This window comes from Blennius ocellaris (assembly GCF_963422515.1).
Source record: "Blennius ocellaris genome assembly, chromosome: 20".
In the NCBI taxonomy this organism is placed as follows: domain Eukaryota; kingdom Metazoa; phylum Chordata; class Actinopteri; order Blenniiformes; family Blenniidae; genus Blennius; species Blennius ocellaris.
This window is the reverse complement of record NC_137669.1, coordinates 8,632,442-8,652,349: the sequence shown is the minus strand read 5'-3', so window position 1 is coordinate 8,652,349 and position 19,908 is coordinate 8,632,442. Positions and strand designations below refer to the sequence as shown.

Sequence of the window (19,908 nt, the reverse complement as noted above, 5' to 3'; positions counted from 1 at the left end):
CATAAATATATGAAAGCTTCTATAATTGAATAGGAAATGAGATGGAATAAACATTAGCCGAAGTGTCGGCCCTCCTTGACACAGCTGCATCGGCATAACACGTAGTCAGTTGCCTGTTGATTATTGCTTGAATGTAGTGTATTTTAGTTGATCTGAAGTCATTCCTTAAAAATGCAAAACATATCTTGTTTTGTCTGGGAGTAGCTCGGGGTTCCTCCCAGATCAGCTCGACAAAATTGCAGGGAAGTATGGAAGAAGATGGAAGTATAGCTGTGAGTAAAACTATGAATAATTCTTTCTCCATGAAACCAAATTGGGAGAGCTCAACAATTAAGTGGACATTTTCAGACATTAAACAACCTCAACTTTATTGAATACTGAGTCAAGAAGATACATTTTGAATCAGTTTGACCATCAGAAAGGCAGAAGGTTGTGACCCAAAAGCTTTCAACTTTTCCATTATTTCTGTACAACGGTGCAGTTAATGAGCCATCTTGTTATTCAACCACCCAAACACCAAGGAATGAACTTCAAACAGACTAATTCAACGTACTTCACCATGAACACACGCACACACAGCTATGTAAGTACAGGCCTCTCTTAATTGACTCCAGCCACACAGCCGGCACTTTGCCCACTTCCCTCTTCTACCTTGGGGCCTTTGATAGGGTGGCCGTGACTTCAGGTCAACAAACCCACGGGAGTCGGGACAAAACAATACAACAATGCCCACTGCAGCCCCATTGTCAGGGTGAACAATCCCCAACAACCAATCCCTGGGGAGAAACAATACTGGAACGGGAAACAGATACAGACCCACTTCCTGCCAAGCATTTAAAATTAGCAGCCCGTCAAAGCGTTTTGTGTTGTTTTATCGAGTCGCACAAGCATCCAAATTAAGGAGTGGGTGAAGGAGCGTGACATTGTTATGGATACAAGGAAAGTCGTGTGTTGCACTGTGTGTGCAAATGTCAAGAGAAAACAAAGAAGTTGGCACATGTACCGCCCCCTTTTTTTTTTTCTTCCTACGACTAACAACATTAAGACGAAAGGCCACAAACGAGTCCTCGCTGTGCAAGGGAACTTTATTTCCAATGACATCCGAATAAAGATTCATTGCATAACTTCTGTGACCTCTTCCACCCTGTGCCTGCTATTTTAAGCCCTGCAGGTCCCTTGTTTATCTATGTGGATGTGAAAGTCGGAGTTTTATGAAGCCAGGGACATGTTGGTCATTCTGAGCTTCTTGCGGGTGTGTGAGTGCCTCATCTGCCGGTTCAGGGTGCTTCCTCAAGATATGCAGGGCTTTCAGCTGTGCAGCTGACAGGAAATATGATCACAAATCACCCTGTTTGGGCGAGAGGCCGGTGCTAAAAAGCCTGATTTTCAGGGTTAAAAAAGTACCTTGGGTTTAACTGTGGTTTTACTCAAGATTGTGATGGAGGCTCACTTCTCACCTGACATACATCAATACTGTCATTTGACCGTGAGAGGAAGCACAAAAGTCACGTTCATGAAATGGGATCAATGCACATCAGTACGTTTGGAAAATCTCTTCATAGTTCATGAGGGATCCTACAGAGATCAATGAGGGCAACTGAGTTCATAGACCTTTGGACTCCTTCAGCTTCTCATTTCTTTTGTAAGAGAAATATTGATTTTCACATGGGGAATGACTTATCTGTGTCTCATTCTTGGTTCACCAGTTTGACATGCTGAGTCCTGCTATTACAGTCCTGCAGATTGTACATGACGCTTCTTATTCGCCAGTGCTTCAGTGGAGGACCCATCAACTTTTTTTTTCCTGTTTTACTATTTTTTTTTAATATATATAATTTAGAATGCCAGTATAATTGTATAACAGTGAAGACTGTAAGGCTGTCCCACCTTTCCAAAAGGGTGGCAAGTCGGCGAGTTCCTGAGTTTTCAGACCTCCCGACTTAAAGATTGGGGGAGGGGGTAATATTATAAGAACTATAATTAAAAGCCTGTATCGTTGTGATTGAAGTAGTGTTGTTACAAAAAAAAAAGCTATCTAACAGAACTAGTTAACCCCTTTGCATTTCCTCTCTTCAGCAAAGTGTGCTTATTGTAGCTTGGTCACTTCAGCATAATTTAGCCAAATCCAGCATGATAAAGACTTTTAATGGGGTTAAACATTAAATGCAGACAACTTGCTTATCATTCTCATCAACAGCACTGCTCAATAAGTCAGTGGGATCACCATGAACCTTTTGTTGGGAAAGTGAGTACCGAGTGTTTACTATTCTTTTATATAAATATGGATGGATGGATGGATGGCTAGATAGCTAGATAGATAGATAGATAGATAGATAGATAGATAGATAGATAGATAGATAGATAGATAGATAGATAGATAGATAGAAACTTTTTCAATTTCATACTTTAAATCCAGTTGCCAAATTATTATTTAAAACAATTATAATATTATTATGCACATTATTTAATTCTATAAAAATTGCTTTTGTATTGATTTTTTTAATTTAAAAATTGTGACTGCCCCCTCTCAAAAGAATTGTTTAACACACACAATAATGGCTTGATGTTGCTGCCATTGCATTATATCAACTTAACATTATATTAACTAAACAAGACACATCACCTAGATTCAGACCTCATCATCTTCTAATGAAGAAGTACTGGAAAACTATAGGAATAATTGGAAATGACAATGCTTGACATGCCATAGCTATGGCTATGATGCCATGAGCTTGGATTATATTCAGTTTCAAGTTTATACCATATAATGTTTTGCTTCTTCTTATTCACAAGCTCTGATGCTTTACTACCAGTCGGTGTGTTTAGTTTTGGGACTAATTAGGTGGCCTGCAGAGTTAATGGCTGTCATGTGCCTGCTTATCACAGATTATCAGGCTTCTTAAAGCCATAGGACAAAAGATTTTTGAAGGTCGATGAAGTTGTTCGGCTTGACTCACGGTCAAGTTGTTCGGCTAGACTCATAGTGCGGCTGAACATTTTAAAGTGGTTTCGGAGGTTGGTGCCCGGCATAGCAATAAGACGCTCCCAACAGGAGAGCTGCCTCTGGGCATGACAGTTGCCCTTTTATTAGGCTTGCTGGAGCCCTGAGGGCAGTCCGTGGACCCTCAAACTTCAGAGTAACATCTTAAATACAGTGTCCATCTCTGCATGCACAGTCAATTACCAAACTTCGAGATTGCCTTTCTTTGTGTCAGATCATCAGCATGTGGAGGAAATGCATCAGCAGTGACTCCAACAATCTCAGGAAACGCTGTCAGAATGGCATTTAATCCCAGAGGTTGACTGTAAAAACCCACACCGATAGTACAGCTCTTCCCAGCTAATGAGACTCGTTCACTTTATTTTCATAGCTTTATCCAAACACATTTCTCCATTGTTGAGCTTTTGCAGAAACATCCTCCCAAGAAACTGTTGGATTAATTGTTCTTATTCTGGAAAATTCTCAAGACATAAATAATAGGTAATCAAACCTATGATTGTGAGAACACTATATTATTGTCCGACTGAACTGACAGAGGAGCACACTTTAAATTTCCCTCCCCTGTACACAGAGCCCTCTGGGTGAAAATGGCCAGTCGAGCAGCAAATAACCTGCACTGGCTGTTGGCTTCATCTGGTAGTTTTATATGTGCTTCACCAACCGGGAGGTGACGGTTTAGTCCATGGAAGGAATATAGCAGGGTGTTAAGCTTCTCCGGAACGACCGGCTATAAGGAAGGGATGCGAAAGGGAGCCCCGCCGTTCCGTTTTGCCGGCTCCGGTTGGCAGCCCAGGGCCAATATGGGTCGCCCTGTGCAATCTGTTCCATGACCCCCTGGCATATTGTGAAAACACGGACATGAACAATCACATGGACACATGCACGCAAACACAGGCTGTGATAACAAGACTGCACCAGAATGCCAGCCAAGTTTCTGTGAGCAGGCACCAACCTGGGCAGCTTCAGTGAGCGGTTTTTGGATTATTTTCCCCAACAGTTTCTGCCAATTTACTCTCAACACAGACCTCCAATAAAACCACCTTCTACTTTAAGGGCTGTGAAATAGCCCTTCCTCTTATTAAATTATTCCAATGTTTTTCAGCTGCTTGGTACCGTTCACGTTTGACCTCACACACAGTTCAAACTCTTTGTGGTGTGTCAGCCTGTCTCACTTATACTTCCCATTAACCTCCTTTCCTGCCATAGATAACTGCTTATCATCATGGAGACAGTTCAGTAAATACAGTAGATGGAAGTGAACCACAAGGCTACAGAGCGCTGCAGCTACATCTCTCAAAAAGACATGTGACTACATTCTTTGGGAGCCTGAGCAAGCACCTCTGTTGAGGGTGCCCAGTTCTGGATTTGATCAATTTCTCTACACAAAAACAGCATTAACAAGCCAGGACCCTCCAGGGGATATAAAAGAGAGCCAACACAAAGTGCTGCTCTACCTTATATGAACTTTTACTGACGTAAATGATGCTTGTATTCCCCTTTTTTCCCAGATATATAGGTTTGTAAAAAGTACTCCAAACATTTAATCAGTTACTTTCCTATTTTTTTCCCCTCAGCAGGGCACACTTCTAATAATATTTTCACTTCAGGACATAGGCGCAGTACTCACTTCAGTCTCATTCATTGCAATAAAGTTCCACACACACACACACACACACACACACACACACACACACACACACACACACACACACACACACACACACACACACACACACACACACACACAAATCTAGTTAAAGAGAAGCCTTTGTATTTCAAACACTGTCATCATTAATTCCATGTACTTCAAAGTTTATTTTCCATAAAATAATAAATACCAACATTTTAATTTTCTACACAATAACTGAAGCATTAAATACAGCAATCCTCAAATTCATCAAATCTGTACATTTATGTACCGCTTTCAGTCCATTTTTTATTGTGTGAAGCATCTTCTCTGCTGCGTCTCTGCCTCACTGAATCGTTTGGGTTTCAAACTGGATGCATGCATTATTCATTGTGCACAGCGGCCCTCATCCTCTTTCTTCAAAGCAACAATAATACAGTTACTGGCAATGGTAAGTCATGTTCATCTCCACAATTCCCATGCTTCATTTTCCCCCTTCGTTCACCCTGACCATCCCTGTCAACATCCCCACTGTGAGTGACCAGGACTCACTGGGTGAAAGGCGAAAAGTATATTGTGTGTGTGCATGCATGCATGCATGCCTGCATCCGCACAGCCATTATCCCCCGGGACCAGAGCGGGATCCTGAAACCAGTTCATTCCATGCTGGAAAGCGCCACTGGGAGAACGGAAAGGCGGGGGTGGGGGCTTTATGTAACTTCAGGGGTTACAGTGCAAATCTCAAGGGAATATGCTTGAATCTGACTGCTCATGTCCCTCAAGTAAACACATACACAAGAAAGAAAAAAAGAAAACCTTTGCCGATTGCCGCACCCGCTGCAGGTTTTCACTTTTGTTTTCTCCGCTGTCATATCCAGCACTAAGAGCCATTAAATGTAACTTGAAGGCATCTCATGACTTTAATCTCTTCTCATCACGGAGTCTCATTTTCACTGCCTTTGGGGATAGTCCTTTGAAATGTTTCATTTTGAATGGAGCATTTATGTGGCGAATGTCTGCTTCAGCGTCTGTCCGCCTCTGACGCATCTGGTTCACAGCACCATAGTTGTTCTCCTCTTCCATTTAAGCGCTCACCCTATCCTCCTGATAGTCAAGTGTCATGTGCAAGATGGTACTTGTAAAAAAATCAAATAAAAAAAGAAAAAAGAAAAACAGAAAAACAAAAAAAAGAGAGAGAGAGCTTTCACAGAGGAAGCACCACATCAAACATAATGTTTCTGTTTTGAGTGCCCCTTATGGGCAGTTTTTGTATTTTTCCCAACATGACGTGCGTGTTTCTTATAATGTAGCCGAGGTGAATGTGTAGTCCTCATAGCTCCCATGTAGTTCACATAAGTGGGAAGGAAGTCATTGACCTCTGTTCCCATATCTTGGTAGCTCTCGCAGGGATTGGGATAGCAAGGAACATCACTCTGCACGGGCAGGCTAATATGGCTGCCTTCGTTATAAGTATGTGTTGTCTCTGTTTGGAGCTCCCGAGCTTCCTGTCGGCCTGGAGCCTGTTCGACCCGAGGTAAATAGTCCTGCTGCTCGATGCGATAGCGTTTCTCCAGCCGATGGGAGATGGCGAGCTGGAGCAGGTGGAGGAGCTCGACAAGGTTGAGAAGAAGGGAGATGATGGCGATGACCTGAGTGTAGATGGTGAAAATGGTCTTCTCCGTGGGCCGCGAGACGAAACAATCCACCGTATGAGGACAAGGAAATCCTGTGCACTCAAACTTTGCTGCGATGAAGAAACTGCCATAAAGGAACCAAAGCCCAACAATGAAGCCGACCTCCAGGAGGACTTTGAGGAAGATGCTAAACGCATATGCACCCAGCAGCCTGCCTTTCAGTTTAAGGACCTCAGGAGGAGACTTGTCTGATTTTCTGTCTTTCTCACTATTTCTTTCTTTCTCCTTCCCGTCTTCATTCACTTTATTCTCCTTGACATCATTCATTTGTATAACAATGCCATCACTGTTACTCCTACCACCCTGCTCATCCTCCTCTCTTTTCTTGGCCTTCCCGGTGATTATCGCCACATATCCAAAGTAGAAGATGGTTGGCGTCGATACAAAAATGACCTGGAGGACAAAGTAGCGGAAGTGGGATATGGGGAAGGCCCTGTCGTAGCACACAGCGGTGCAGCCAGGCTGGCGGGTGTTGCAGACAAAGTCGAGTTGTTCGTCATCCCACGCTGATTCAGCGGCGGTCCCCAGTACCAGCATGCGAAACAGGAAGAGCACAGTGAGCCAGACGCGGCCGACGGCTGTTGAGTACTCCTGACCCTCCTCCAGAAGGTGCTCCAGAAAGGACCAGTCAGCTCTGGACATCCTCTGCTCCTGAGATCAAACGGAATGGGAAAATGTGGGGAATGAAGATTTACAGATTCACAGAATTTCAGTTTAAAGACGAACCAGAAGAGATGTGAACACAGTTTTACAGTCAACAGATGGCAGTGAGGTTGAAGCACATCATACCACCATCTCTTGTGATGGTCGTCCCACAAATGCTTCCTGATGTCAAGGAGGAATGTTTGATTGAATTCCAGTTTTAGATAGTATTGGTCAGTTTCTGCCTGGAAGAGTTAGCTTGCATGGAAGACGCCTCCATTACTCCATTAGTGTGTGAAGGTGATGAACAGTGTAAAACACGTTTGTGGAAAAGTGCTACACAAGTAAAATCCATTTCAATATCAAATATCTCGTAAGTCGTTATATAGCCTACAAATGTCACATCTGTTTCACTTACGGTTTTGCCCTGAAGCCCATTTTACAATTTTAGTCTCTATTACAGCAAAATATTACATTTTCTGCTGGAAATATAATGAATAGTCTCACCCTCCACTTTTTTTTTCTTTTAATCATGACTCGAGATTAAAAAGGAAAAACATATGAAAACGTGTGCTTCATTACATCTACAACAGACATCACAATCATAAGGCCCTGTGGCCATATGTGGCACTTTAGTTCAGGGTGTCACTGGAAAATCCAGAATCAAATAAAAATCACTATAATTATTGGCTTTATGGCATCTAAAAAATGGACACAATTTTCAGGTTATTGGCTTTTGGTGGAGGGGGGAGAAGATGAAATTAGTGAATCACAGTGGGAGAAACAATGAAAAAATATTGTTTTTATTTCCCTTATTTACTGAACTCAAGTCAACTTGTTTCTCAACCCTCACTAGTAGTGATAATTTTTCATGTGGCTCTTCGGGAAAATTACTTTCCCATACCTGACCTACAATTATTTGTTTTACATTGAGAATAGTTTACAAACGTGCCTGAAACTCAAATATATTGAGAAATCATTGTAACAGTGTTCAAAACCATGCTGATTTGGAACAAATGGAACCGAAGCTTCACCAAAAGCGCTCCCTCTGCAAATCACCTGTTTAAAACTCTCTTCAGCTTGTTTAAAGTGTAAACTGCTGTGTCAAGTACCTGAACCCCATTATGTCCGTCAGCAGTTGAAGTCGTAGGTGTTAGACTGGTTATGTATTTTGACCATCTCTCTCTTTACTGCTAAAATGCTGAGCAGATTGCTTTCAATGTGCCTCTTAACGCCTAAGTGGTGTACTTCGGTTCAATTATAAACTTTTCATAGAAGCTAATGCAAAAGTGAGTGCTTCTATAAGCAAGAAAAGTGCTTCGTTACTCCAAGTTTTTCTATATAATGGTGTCTTTTATTTCTTCTTTTTACTGAGGAACACGTGTGTCTGGCTAAAGCCCCCTCATCTTATTTCTTCCATGAGCTCACCACTCTTGTTAAGGTGGGCTCCAACTCCCCATCATTAAGAAGTGAAAAGCTGCCCCCTCACACACACACACACACACACACAAGCATATGGCCTTAATTTAACATTTATATATACACTTTCACTGTTCATATTAAAACTGGAGTTAGCCAGTCCAAAAGAGCCCACTCACACCTTTACGGCTACATTAAATATACTTATTCAGATTTGATTATACAATTACTGATTAAGCTGCGTTGTTGCTTTGGTGTGTTATCTTGTGTGACAAAGTGAGTTAGTTGGAAATGATGAATGACACAGTCGGTGGCTGGTCGTCAAGCCGGCACGCACACACACATCTGAATAAACATCCTGTGTGGGAGAGTTCAGACCCCACGGTGACACTTGTGTATTTGTTTAGACTTTTCATGTTGCTCTGTTATTTCTTCCCTTCTGGGAGAAAAAATAGTATGGCTCCCAGTGGTGAATTTACAAACTCCTCGGACAGGATGAGACAAGACAATCGGGGATTCTGGCCCCACTGTGGAGGCACAGGGTCAAAACTGGGTTTAAACACATTCAGGATTGAGGTATTATCTTCTGGATTATTGTTATAGCTCTACAAAACATGAAGCAAAATCTCGACAAAGTAGTGATAGGTCATTTAAATGGGAGTAAAACGCATGAAAAAGAAGTTCAGACTGGTTCTATCAGTATAAAATCAAGCAAGGCATCACAGCCAGGAATACAAGCACTGTTTACACGTCCATGTTTAAAGTCATGTTCATTATCATCCGACTGTTTATTGCCTTTATATTAGAGGGAAACATGGACTTAAAAGAACAAGTGAGCCAAACAGAAATCACATAAAAAGTGAGGAAAGTTTTCTCTGATGTTTTAATTATTTGTTGTAAAGATGCTTCTGCACAGAAACTGGCCTGTTTATTTGCTTTTTAGCTGATGCCGTTTAGAAAGAAAGAAAGAAAGAAAGAAAGAAAGAAAGAAAGAAAGCAATTGCTGTCATTGCTTTAACACAAAAATGATCTCCCAAACACCAATTACTTTACCTTTGTGCCACATTTAGAAGAAAAAAAGTGTTTAGAAGAGGTGTTTGTAAAGTTATTTAAAAATGTTCTGAATGAACTGTGAAACGTTTGATTGGATAAACAGTAGTAATAGAAAAGAAACGACTAAACAATCGTGATAGGTTTTCCTCAGTAATTAGTCAGGATAAGTTACATCAGTGAACTTTATGTTAAATCCGTTCAGTTCACGTCTAACATACTGCAGGAACACGTTTCTGTGTGCTCCTACTGGGGGGAAATATATGTTAGTAGATCATTTTAGATCCTTACCTTTCTCTCTCGTGAAGGTGGGTTTGTCTCCTGATAATCTTATTATAAATCTCAGCAAGACTCTGTCCACCCTGTCTGTCAGCTCCGCTCTCTGTGCGCAACGCTGCGCCACTTGGTTCGTCTTTGCCTCTTTTTTCCCCCTTTTTTTTAAAGAATCGTTGTAATCGGAAAAAGTTGGGAGAACTTTCCCATGCCTGCTTCTCTGACCCTCCCTCAGGAACTGCGTCCGGGAAATGGGATGGATGAACTCGGAGCGCCTGTTTCTCACTGCAATCCGACGGTCGGGCTTCCACGTTGCGCAAAGAGCCCCAATTTGTATTAGTTGTATGGAATTTGTAGTTGTTTATGAAGGTCAGTTGAAGGGAATTCAAAGCATAGATTGCAAGTATAGACATAGTCTTAAATCTCTTATTTTCATGTGATAAATGTCCCGATTAAAAGACTTAGTATTTTGGTTCTAAGATAAAACAAAATATGTGCATCTCTGTCTGTTAAAGACATTGCTTTTCAATTATAACCCATTCTTTTACGATCACATTTTTATGCACGATATAATTTCTTTTTGCTTCCTGCAAAATAAATGATTATTTTTCCCCCAAAAGAAATTTAACACGTGCACAATTTGAGCGTTTTGAAGTACTCAAAACGCTCAAATTGTGCACGCTCGATTATCACAACACACAGCGAGTACGTGTAATTTCCCATAAAGCCACATAATGGCGCCACTCTCCTTATTTCTAAGAGGTACATGACTCACCCTTCCCAGAATTCCCACGATCATGTGAATCATATCGAGCCGGTCGCAGTATTGATTTGTGTGGTTCGGGTGCATATCACCAGTCCCTGCGTCATATTGTGCTTCCCTTCCCGGTAAATGAAATGATTGCTGAGATTAGCTCAAGTTGACTCTTGTTTTACTCTAAGATTAAATAAAAAGTCAGTATTAGCTGTTAGAGGTTAAGAGTACTGTTAACTTGTTCTCAAGTACAACTAATGTTACGTTACATGACTTGTATTTAAAAACGTGTAAGTAAGAGAAGGTACAGAGTACGTCTCTCAAACATTACTCGGTTTGACCCTTGTATTAAAAAAAAAAAGAAAGAAATCGCCATCAAATATCAGCAGAGTTGGAAAAAGTAATGAAAGTTTGTACTCATGCAGAACCATTGTTACACTCAAGTAGAAGTTGTATATACTCAGATATGACTTATTTACCCATTTAAATCCCCACATTTAATTTGCTAGCATTGTCAGCATCCATCTGATGCAACTAAGTGAAGTAAGTGATCACATTACTCAGACAAACAATCCATTTTTAGAATCACACAATGATAGAGCGATTTCGGCATAAATCAGTAAATTTGATTTTGTCAAATCAAAAGGTCTGAATAAATTATTCCAATTGTTGGTGTAGCCAGTAGCAGTTTATAACTTTAAAAGAAGCAAACACATTATATTGTGCAAATTTAAATATAAGTGAAACTTCATATTTCGAAAAATGAACTCTGAAAGCACAAGCAAATTAGATATTTGTTATTTACAGTGATTTTTGTATTTCCTAAATGTATTACTCCTCTTAAAATGAGAAGCAATAATGTGTATAAAACACACATTAAATCAAACTTTTTGCTGTCTTGTTTCCACAAAAGTAGTAATATGATATAACACAGACAAAGGTCGATGCCCATCGGAGGGTATTTAAAAAAAAAAAGCAGTTTATTTTGGGTGTCTTGACTCTCCAGTTCTGATTACGTCTGACTGCTCGGCTGTGCTTGTGTGTGGAGTTGTGGATGGGTTATACGATGGATTATACAAACATAATATTGTCCATAATATTGTCTGAACCTAAATGTCCATCCAGGATCCAGGACAGGTTTTTCTATAGTGTTTGTTTTTTCTCTCTGTGGAAGTACGAGTTCCTCCCAAAGTCCAATAACATGGGTTGGGGTGTATTTGGTGATGTGAACTGGTGACCTGTCTGGAGTCTGCCTATATATACCCTGTCTTTCAGTCAGTTGGAATCAGAATCATCCCACAATATAAATGACTAAACTGAAGGATAAACACATGTGTTTAACTTACACTTAGGTTTAGAATGAAGTTGGTTGAGCTATTACACATATCTTGCTAAAGTAAATTCTCAATATATAGAAGTGAATGTATTGTAATGGCTCATCAAGTCATGTAGTGTGTATGTGTTGGGTTGTGTTTGACTCTTCTCAAACTGCTCCTTTAATGCATGTGCATTAAAGGGTTAATATATGGTTATAGGGCTAACAGTACAATTAAGTGGTTATGGTTAAGAGGACTCGTGATGTGTGTGCTTTGCATGTGGGTGTTGGCAAACCCACCCTGTGGTTTTTCACTGGTTAATCTTCTATCTGATGCACACGGCGCTCTGCAGTGAGAGCTGCTTGCTTTGTTTCAGTGTTCATTGGAAAATCTGTGGGCTGTCTACATTTCTTTTCTTTTTTTTTTTTTCCAGTTAAGTCTCAGACAGCAGGCTGGCAGAACACAGACTTTGTTTGCAGATGTGCAGCAAGAGTGAACTTAAACAACCCCAAGATGTCGCTGTGATTCAGACCGTCTGCTCCCCAGTGGAACTTGTAATAGAAATAATGTGATACCTTGGGGCAATATACTGAATAAAAAAGAAATCTTCTCTTTTTTTTCATAACAAGCCTGTTTCACTGTGATATGCAAATGGATTCAATGTGAAATGAAAGGTTATTTGCAGTTTACATGTCATGTCTTTAGTCAGTTTTGAAACAATTGAAGCAACACACTCCATTAAACCCGAAGGCTTTCTTATGTCTCCAGAAAATAAAAGCAGCGATTTATTGCACCAATGTTCATTCTATTCAATTATACTTACTCAGAATCAACCCCCCCCACCCCCACCCCCACTTAATGTTATTGAATTATTTCCAAATGAGAGCTCTACATGACATTGAATAAAGTGATCAGATTGATGTGTGGGTTTATATCTTCCACAAATATCTGATTCACAGATATCTGATTGGCATATGGATTAGTCCCATTATACTTTGCACTGCGATATTGGCTGTTTGTGACATTTGCACATGATCCCACATCCAGATTTACTCACCAGAATTAAAGATTGACTTGCTATGTAGACTCGTCATGCCTGTTGTGTTGTTATTGAAACTACTACACTAAAAATCAGAGTATGATCACAGTTTTTTTTTGGGGTGGGGGGGGTTTTTGGAGTTGGTCCCCTGCATGAAAATGTCCTTTTGTCAATGCCAATATTTCAAAGCTCGAGCACTGGGAAGCGATTCACTGTTAGGGCTGTTTACATTGGTTTTGATCAATCATAAACAGGGTTACACCACCCCCTATGAAAAGATTATATTTTAATTGGATCGTGCCAATCTGATCAGAAGGGAGTGTTTACATGATGCGATTTGATCAGATTGGTGTTTAATCGGATTAGCTGTAATCCATGTAACTGCAGCTTTGCTTCCTAGTTACTGTATGACACCGGCTCACGCATCATGTAGTGTGCATCCATCAAGCTCTATGGTCATTGAGGTTATGACGTCCTGGTGTCACATTTAGTCAAGGTAAGATTTTTGTTCCCCCTTTTTTTCACCCAGAAGCCATCTCCTTACAGTGCAGCCTTCATCATACCCCAATATGTACTGAGAATATGAGATGAGATGGGGAGGCCGGGTCAATCTCCACGCCTGCTGCACAGAGCAGACTGTTATAAAAAGCCTGTTAAATTGACAGTGAATCATCCTGACAGATCAGCGTCTTGCTCTTTTCTTTGGTCATTACATCTGCGGGTGAATGGCGAGGAGGGAAGTGAGGACAGCCGATGGAGTGTAATGGAACGGTTTCCATTTATGAGCTGCGTTATGCCTTCCTGTGCTCGGCGCGTCCCTCCTCGCTGATACAGTATCCATGAAACTAATTACCAACTTCAACTCCAATCAGTTACTCACCGCTGGAGACATTCTCTCACTGACTATTGTATTTTGTGGGCGCAATAATACCGATATGAATATAAAACAGGAGAAGTCATTCAGAGATGAGTTAGAACATCAAATTATGAGATTTGGTGGGGGGGGGGGGGGGGGGGGGGGGGGGGTGTCCTTCCTTTTTTATTTTGGTTTTATGTTCAAAACTCTACAAGGGCTAACCAGACCAGTTGGTGCATCCTTATCAGTGAGAAAGAACAAAGGGCCTGATCCATTTATAATAATAGTAAGAAGGAGATACAAGTACATATAAGAACAGCACTGTGCTGTACAACAAACACTTAGGAGTACAGCAAGAAACAAAAGAGGAATACAAAATAATAAAAAATTACAGTGAAAACAATGAAGGGCATCAAATCATCCAATTTATTAAAGATCAAACACAAGCCAGTGGCAAAGAAATAAATCAAACACTGCTTATCACAATCAATCTGATTATTGTAAAAAGAAACTCGACGATTCAGAGTAGCCCAGCGCTGTGGTGCTCTAAAAGAAAAAGCATGGCCTGTTTTTAATTATGTAGTAGCAGGTTTCTGCCTGAGGCTGTGATGTTACACAGGTTAAGCTCCTGTCTCACAAGCGCTGGGAGGTAATCTGCAAAAGGGTTTCCAAAATATCAATCCAGCTATTTTTGTTTGCAGGGGTTCACTGATAATGTGTGGTGTGACTCTGAACTCGTTTCAGTTTCGAGTGAATAATGACAATTTAGCCTTGAGCACATCAGTCTGGAGTCCTCATCCAGCAGCTTCTGCACTTTCTGACAAAATGATATCGGGACTTCATATTCATACAGTTAAAGATCCTCATTCGACACACATGATTGCCTTTCACGCATTAAGCAATTCTCGTTTTATTTGGCAAATATTCTGTATGTATTAAATGTTGGGTGAGTTCCATCCGAGGAGTATGTGAACTCCTTGGCAAGGCAAATTTATTTACAGAGCATCATCCAGACATAAGGCAATTCATAGTGCTTTCCAAAGAAATAAAAATACATTAAAGTCGGGGGAGCAGGATTTTTTTTCTCTTCTCCTAAGGAACCAAAATGAAAAACAGCTGACATGTAAATAGTATGTTTCTCTTTCGACATCACTCTTTTGTAACTTAGTGAAAGATAAGTTGTAGGGTAGGTAAGCAGGATCTGATGCAGGTTTTACATCTAAAAGTGCAAAAAAAGATTTGAATGATCCGCTCTGCAACTCCTGGATTTGTAAATAAGGAAGAACTGATAACCAGAAAGCAGTATACAAAATTGTATGATGAATAAAGAAAGAAGGTTGAAGAAAATCTCCCTTACTTTGCCTTAGTAAGTGATTATCTTCAGAAAAAGTGTTAAATACTACCTTCCACCCAATCACCTCTGACATAAAGTGTTGAGTTGAAAATTGATTTTCACAAAGGCGCCATGTCAAAATCCATGGTAATTTTTTTGCTCCACTTGCAGCTGCTGGGTCCATCCTGCCTTTTTGATCTCGACTATAGAACCCCAACAATTATCAGATGGACTGCCATGACATTTCATACAAATATTCATGATATTCAGCTACACAGAGCGGCTGGAGAAGCTTTTGACTTCAGCTATTGTTTATCAGCAGTATTATTACGCCTTCATCTCGGGCCTGTGATTCCTCGTATGACCAACTGCTTTTATCTTATCTGTTCGGGATACATTTGCGCTCGGCTTCGTATACAAGAGAGATCCATTCGCAATGATGCAGCTTCTCGTAAGGGGTGAATTTATCTATAAATTAAAATAATGGCTCCGGCTCTGTATTTCTAAACATTGTTACACATGAAAGATTGCAAGCGGAGCAGCAAAGTTCTTGTGACATGTGATATCATGCAAAATTAATCTGCAAGACTGTGTTTGTGTGTGTGTGTGTGTGTGTGTGTGTGTGTGCGTGCGTGCGTGCGTGCGTGCGTGTGTGTGTGTGTGTGGGAGGGTAACATGACTTCTTCTTTGCTTACATAGTGTGATATAAGGGAAGTGTTTCAGCATTGTATGCATGTATGTTTGCATGGGACAGCATGAGAATCCCCCTCACTCCATCATTCTGTCACGTCAACAGTAAATTTCCAGCACAGAAAGCAATGTGTGTCTATCACTGCTTGCCTGGTTAGTAAAGATGTCAAAGCCACATGAGCTACGGCTTCTGGGCTGTGCAGCTTTACATGTTGTTTGATGAAATATGCATGACCCAGGCAGAGCTGTAGATCTTCTGAAGTGATTGACGTATAAATGTATGTATGTTGAAGCCTAGTAGGGCTGATAGGAGAAAGGAGATGGGATATCACACTCGCTTGCTTACAGCCTGCTCACCAATACTTCGAATCTGGTTCTTTACTATACATTTGGTGTGGTTATCCTTTAGCTTAGCTGTGGCCAATCCCCCGCTTTGCTTCTTTACAATCTCACATGTAAACAAAGTGTCATGTCCTTCTGCTCAAATTGGCTTCGTATAGAGAGAGGGAGCGTTGGCCACATCCCCATGTGGCCTTCATACAATGTGTCTTGCAGCCTTATTATACCAAGGGACCACTCCCCCGACAGGCACTATTGATCTCAGCCAGCCTGGAGGAATATCATGAAAGTGCATTCTGGCGGCTGATGACAGCTTTATTAGAAAAGGAGGACAGGGCGGATCAGCAACTCTCCTCACATCAAAAGGCCCAGAGGGGGTCCATGGTGAATAAGAGCTCATCACATTTGTTTAAGGATCAATTAGAAAGGCTGTGTTTTGGAGGGGATCAATTTGTTTAGGGGGGGAGGGATAGTGCTGACGACCACAGGACTCTGTGAAACCCCTGTAATTATCAGAAACTCCCACACGACTTGAACTATTCTGATAATAAACTTTTCCACCTGGCAGATAGAACAGCAGGTCTAAACCAGGAGTGTCAAATATGAGACCAGCGTGCCAAAACCGACATGCAAGTTGCTCCAATCCGGCCAAACCACCAAGATAATTGTAAACATTTCCAAGAATAAAACTAGCATTAGCCTCAAATCCACGATGTCAGGGTGAGTTTGTAAAAAATGCATAATGCAGCAGCTATAGGAGATATTTTTTTGGGATGTTTCATTGTATTGTACACCAGAAGGTTTCCTTTAAATTGGCTTAATGTTGGGATTGTAGGAATTTACGGTCAGAATTGTTACCTTTTTATGAAAATATCCACATTTCCATCATGCATACTCTTCACTACAACAGGAAAATACTTTAAAGTTTCAAATTAAAGGTTATTCTGGCACTATTTACCAGTCAAGGCCACTCAAGATGAAAATGGGATGCATGTGGCCCCTGAACTAAAATGTGTTTGACCCTCTGGTCTAAACAAGCTGTCATACTAAAGTTTTGGAACAATTTAGAAGTATTAATACATTTAACAAGATCATGAGAGGAACGTATTTTGTAGGTTAACATGCAAACGCCAAACAGAAGGGAATCAAACCAGCATCAACTACACCATCTCAGACAAAACTTATTTAACTTTTTTCTGTAGATCCTATGAGAAAGGCGAGAGTTTACTTTTGTTATTGACTTTTACTTGTTTTTATCACACGGATTCTCATGGGAAATGCTTGCATTGGCCACACTTGCACTGAGAACATACATAAGAGGTTTTTTTTCTTCCAAATATCAATCCAGCCGATGTTTGAGGTGCTGAAAATTACATTTTCAATTTATCAATTTATTCTGTGACCGGGGAGGGGGAGGGGGGGGCAGTGCTGAAGTTCAATGACAGGATCTGCAGAAAAGAAAGAAATAAAGAGAAGAAAAAAAATGACTGCTGGGGCCAGAAGAGAATAAAAGATGAAGATCTTCTATCACAACTAAAATGCAACCAGCGTGCCGTGAACTGAGGTCAGGGCCTCCTGACGTCTGGCTTTAGCATAGTTCAGGCGAGTGCTAATGAAGATACAAGCAAATCTTCTGGCAGGCTGTGAAGCAGGTGGCGCCGGGATGAGCTGTAAACGATTCCACCCTGGTGATGAATGCCCTGCCACGTACATGAGAGGGAAGAGCGCATGTTGTGCTGTGCTGGAAAATGTGGATAATACACCTTGACCCATTGAACCAATAAATATTCATTAGGCTTGCCTTACATGGGCCAGAGAGGGAGAGATGGAAACACCAGTGGTGTGGTTATGCAGGAAATTGGTGCGCTATGGCAGCGGTGTAATTGAGTACATGAGAAGGAGACGGCGTAAACATAATGAGGCTAATACTCTGGAAGGTGGAATCTCTGTACTCTGCATGAATACTAAGCTACTCACAGTGAGTGAAACTCTCTTGTAGAAGACAGTGTTGCATAATGAGTGTACGGGCTTTGTGCGTTTAATCAACATAATCTCATTCTTCAGCCATCAATAGCTGCGGCAAGACGTTCGTCTGGAATGAGGTGTGTGGGCGCTTCTTTATGCAGATCCATGTCCCTCCATGTGAGTAATTCTCAGCACCCCCTCGCGGTCTGAAATGTCGCCTTCCAAAGTAATCAAAGGCAGATGTGATCACAATGTGTGTCGTGCGGCAGACAGTGGCATGTGAAGTTTAACACCAAAGTTGACACCAGTCAGCGAAGGCGTTGTCTCGGCTCTGATCTTACCCCACACTAACACTCTCATCCTGACAGTCCACATCTCTGCACTGAGCCGGGTGGCAAGGACAGTTTAAAACACACAAACTGGCACACGCAAACAGCCTCTCTCAGCAGCATGCGACTGCGTCACTGACCATGGTGCTGAAACCAACGACGTGCTCCACAACTACAAAAACAGTCACACATCTCATGCAAGTGAAGTCACATTACAACTACTGGCAATGACTCTACTTAGGCTTGCACATTAGTAGCATTATTAGCCAACGTTCCCTCACCATCCCAATGATGTCAAAGTGTTTGTCAAAATTGCTGCATCAGTAATATAAACTGTGGGAAAAATCATAGAGTGACGCTCAGCGGCAACCTCAGGCTTATTAAATTTGAAAGTAGTTATATATCATGCATACTTTCCACCCTGACAGAAGTGAAATTTAGTTTTGTGATTATGAGTGAATGTGCTTTTTCAGCAACAACCAACACGTGCGTAGTGAGAAACCACAATGCAGGATCATTTAGACATGTTTATGTTTATGAATTTCTGTCTTATTGTGTGAATACATGCAAACCACTGACTCATGTTGGGTCTTGAAGCTTCTGTCGTTCTGTGATTTCATTTAGGGAGCAAAAGAGGATGAGTCTCTGAAGGCATTACATAGAACCTAATATATGTACATATATAGCATTTCTTTATTTATACAAAGCCATTTTTTTCATTAATTCAAAAAGTGCCCTGACTTTACTTCCCACAAACAACACATCCAAGACAAGTCTTACAGTTTCCAACAATTAACCTGCAACAAGCCTTTATCTGGACCAGAGTCGGTAATAATGCATGATAACCTAAGACGTTGTATTGAAACGTTACAACTTTTTTAATAGTTGCTTTTTGCTGAAATTTCTGTGAGATCTCTACTTGTTACTTTTAGTTCACATGCAAACAGATGTGCTGGCTGTAGCTGAAGTGGCTTTAACATCACTATCATACTAAAGTCATTGATAACTGAGGAATTACCTCATGAGTCATGAACTAACTCCTGAAAGCAATACGAGATTTGACCCTGTTTTTTTTTTTTTTTTAGGGTATTGAAGGTACAAGTCAGCTGTTGTTTTGCTGTTTCTTCTCATTGTCCTCCTTGCACCGACCCATGCAGTAGAGTGCTTGGCAATAAAATTTTGCAAGTTTCAATAAAGGACTCAAACAGACCAAAGTAACAACTGAATTAATCAGTCATTAGACACTCCATGAATAAACTGCAGTATGAGCATATTATTAACATTTTGTAATTTATTTGAATGTAATTACTCTGTAACTGTTTTTTTTAATTAACAAGTACATTTAATTCAAGCACTAATTTTCAGTAACTTGCACAACAATGATTGGGAAAAGTTTGCTCTTCTTAGTGCACAACTATTGATTGTTTAAGATCATGATGGTGGGTCTTCCCTCTCTACTAACAAAATGAGAAAAATAAATCTAGGTCACCAAGGTTTCAATTGACCAATAAAACACTAACGCAATCAGGAAATTGCCCAAAGGGCTATTGAAATCGAGTTATTTCCACTGTTTTGCTCTCT

At 40.7% G+C, this 19,908-nt stretch overlaps 1 protein-coding gene across 1 annotated transcript; it reads right to left on the bottom strand.

Annotated features, from left to right (window-relative positions):
• Positions 1-4,802: 4,802 nt before the first annotated feature.
• Positions 4,803-9,822, bottom strand: gja4 (gap junction protein alpha 4). The gene is made up of 2 exons (XM_080515832.1): positions 9,725-9,822; positions 4,803-6,973 (listed from the first exon to the last, which is right to left on the bottom strand). The coding sequence occupies exon 2, from the start codon at positions 6,962-6,964 to the stop codon at positions 5,852-5,854; it is 1,113 nt and encodes a 370-aa protein (XP_080371958.1). The 5' UTR covers positions 6,965-6,973; positions 9,725-9,822; the 3' UTR covers positions 4,803-5,851.
• Positions 9,823-19,908: the final 10,086 nt, after the last annotated feature.

What these genes read in the sequence shown, in the direction of transcription:
- gja4 (XM_080515832.1), bottom strand. Translation starts at nt 6,964, where the DNA reads ATGTCCAGAGCTGACTGGTCCTTTCTGGAGCACCTTCTGGAGGAGGGT.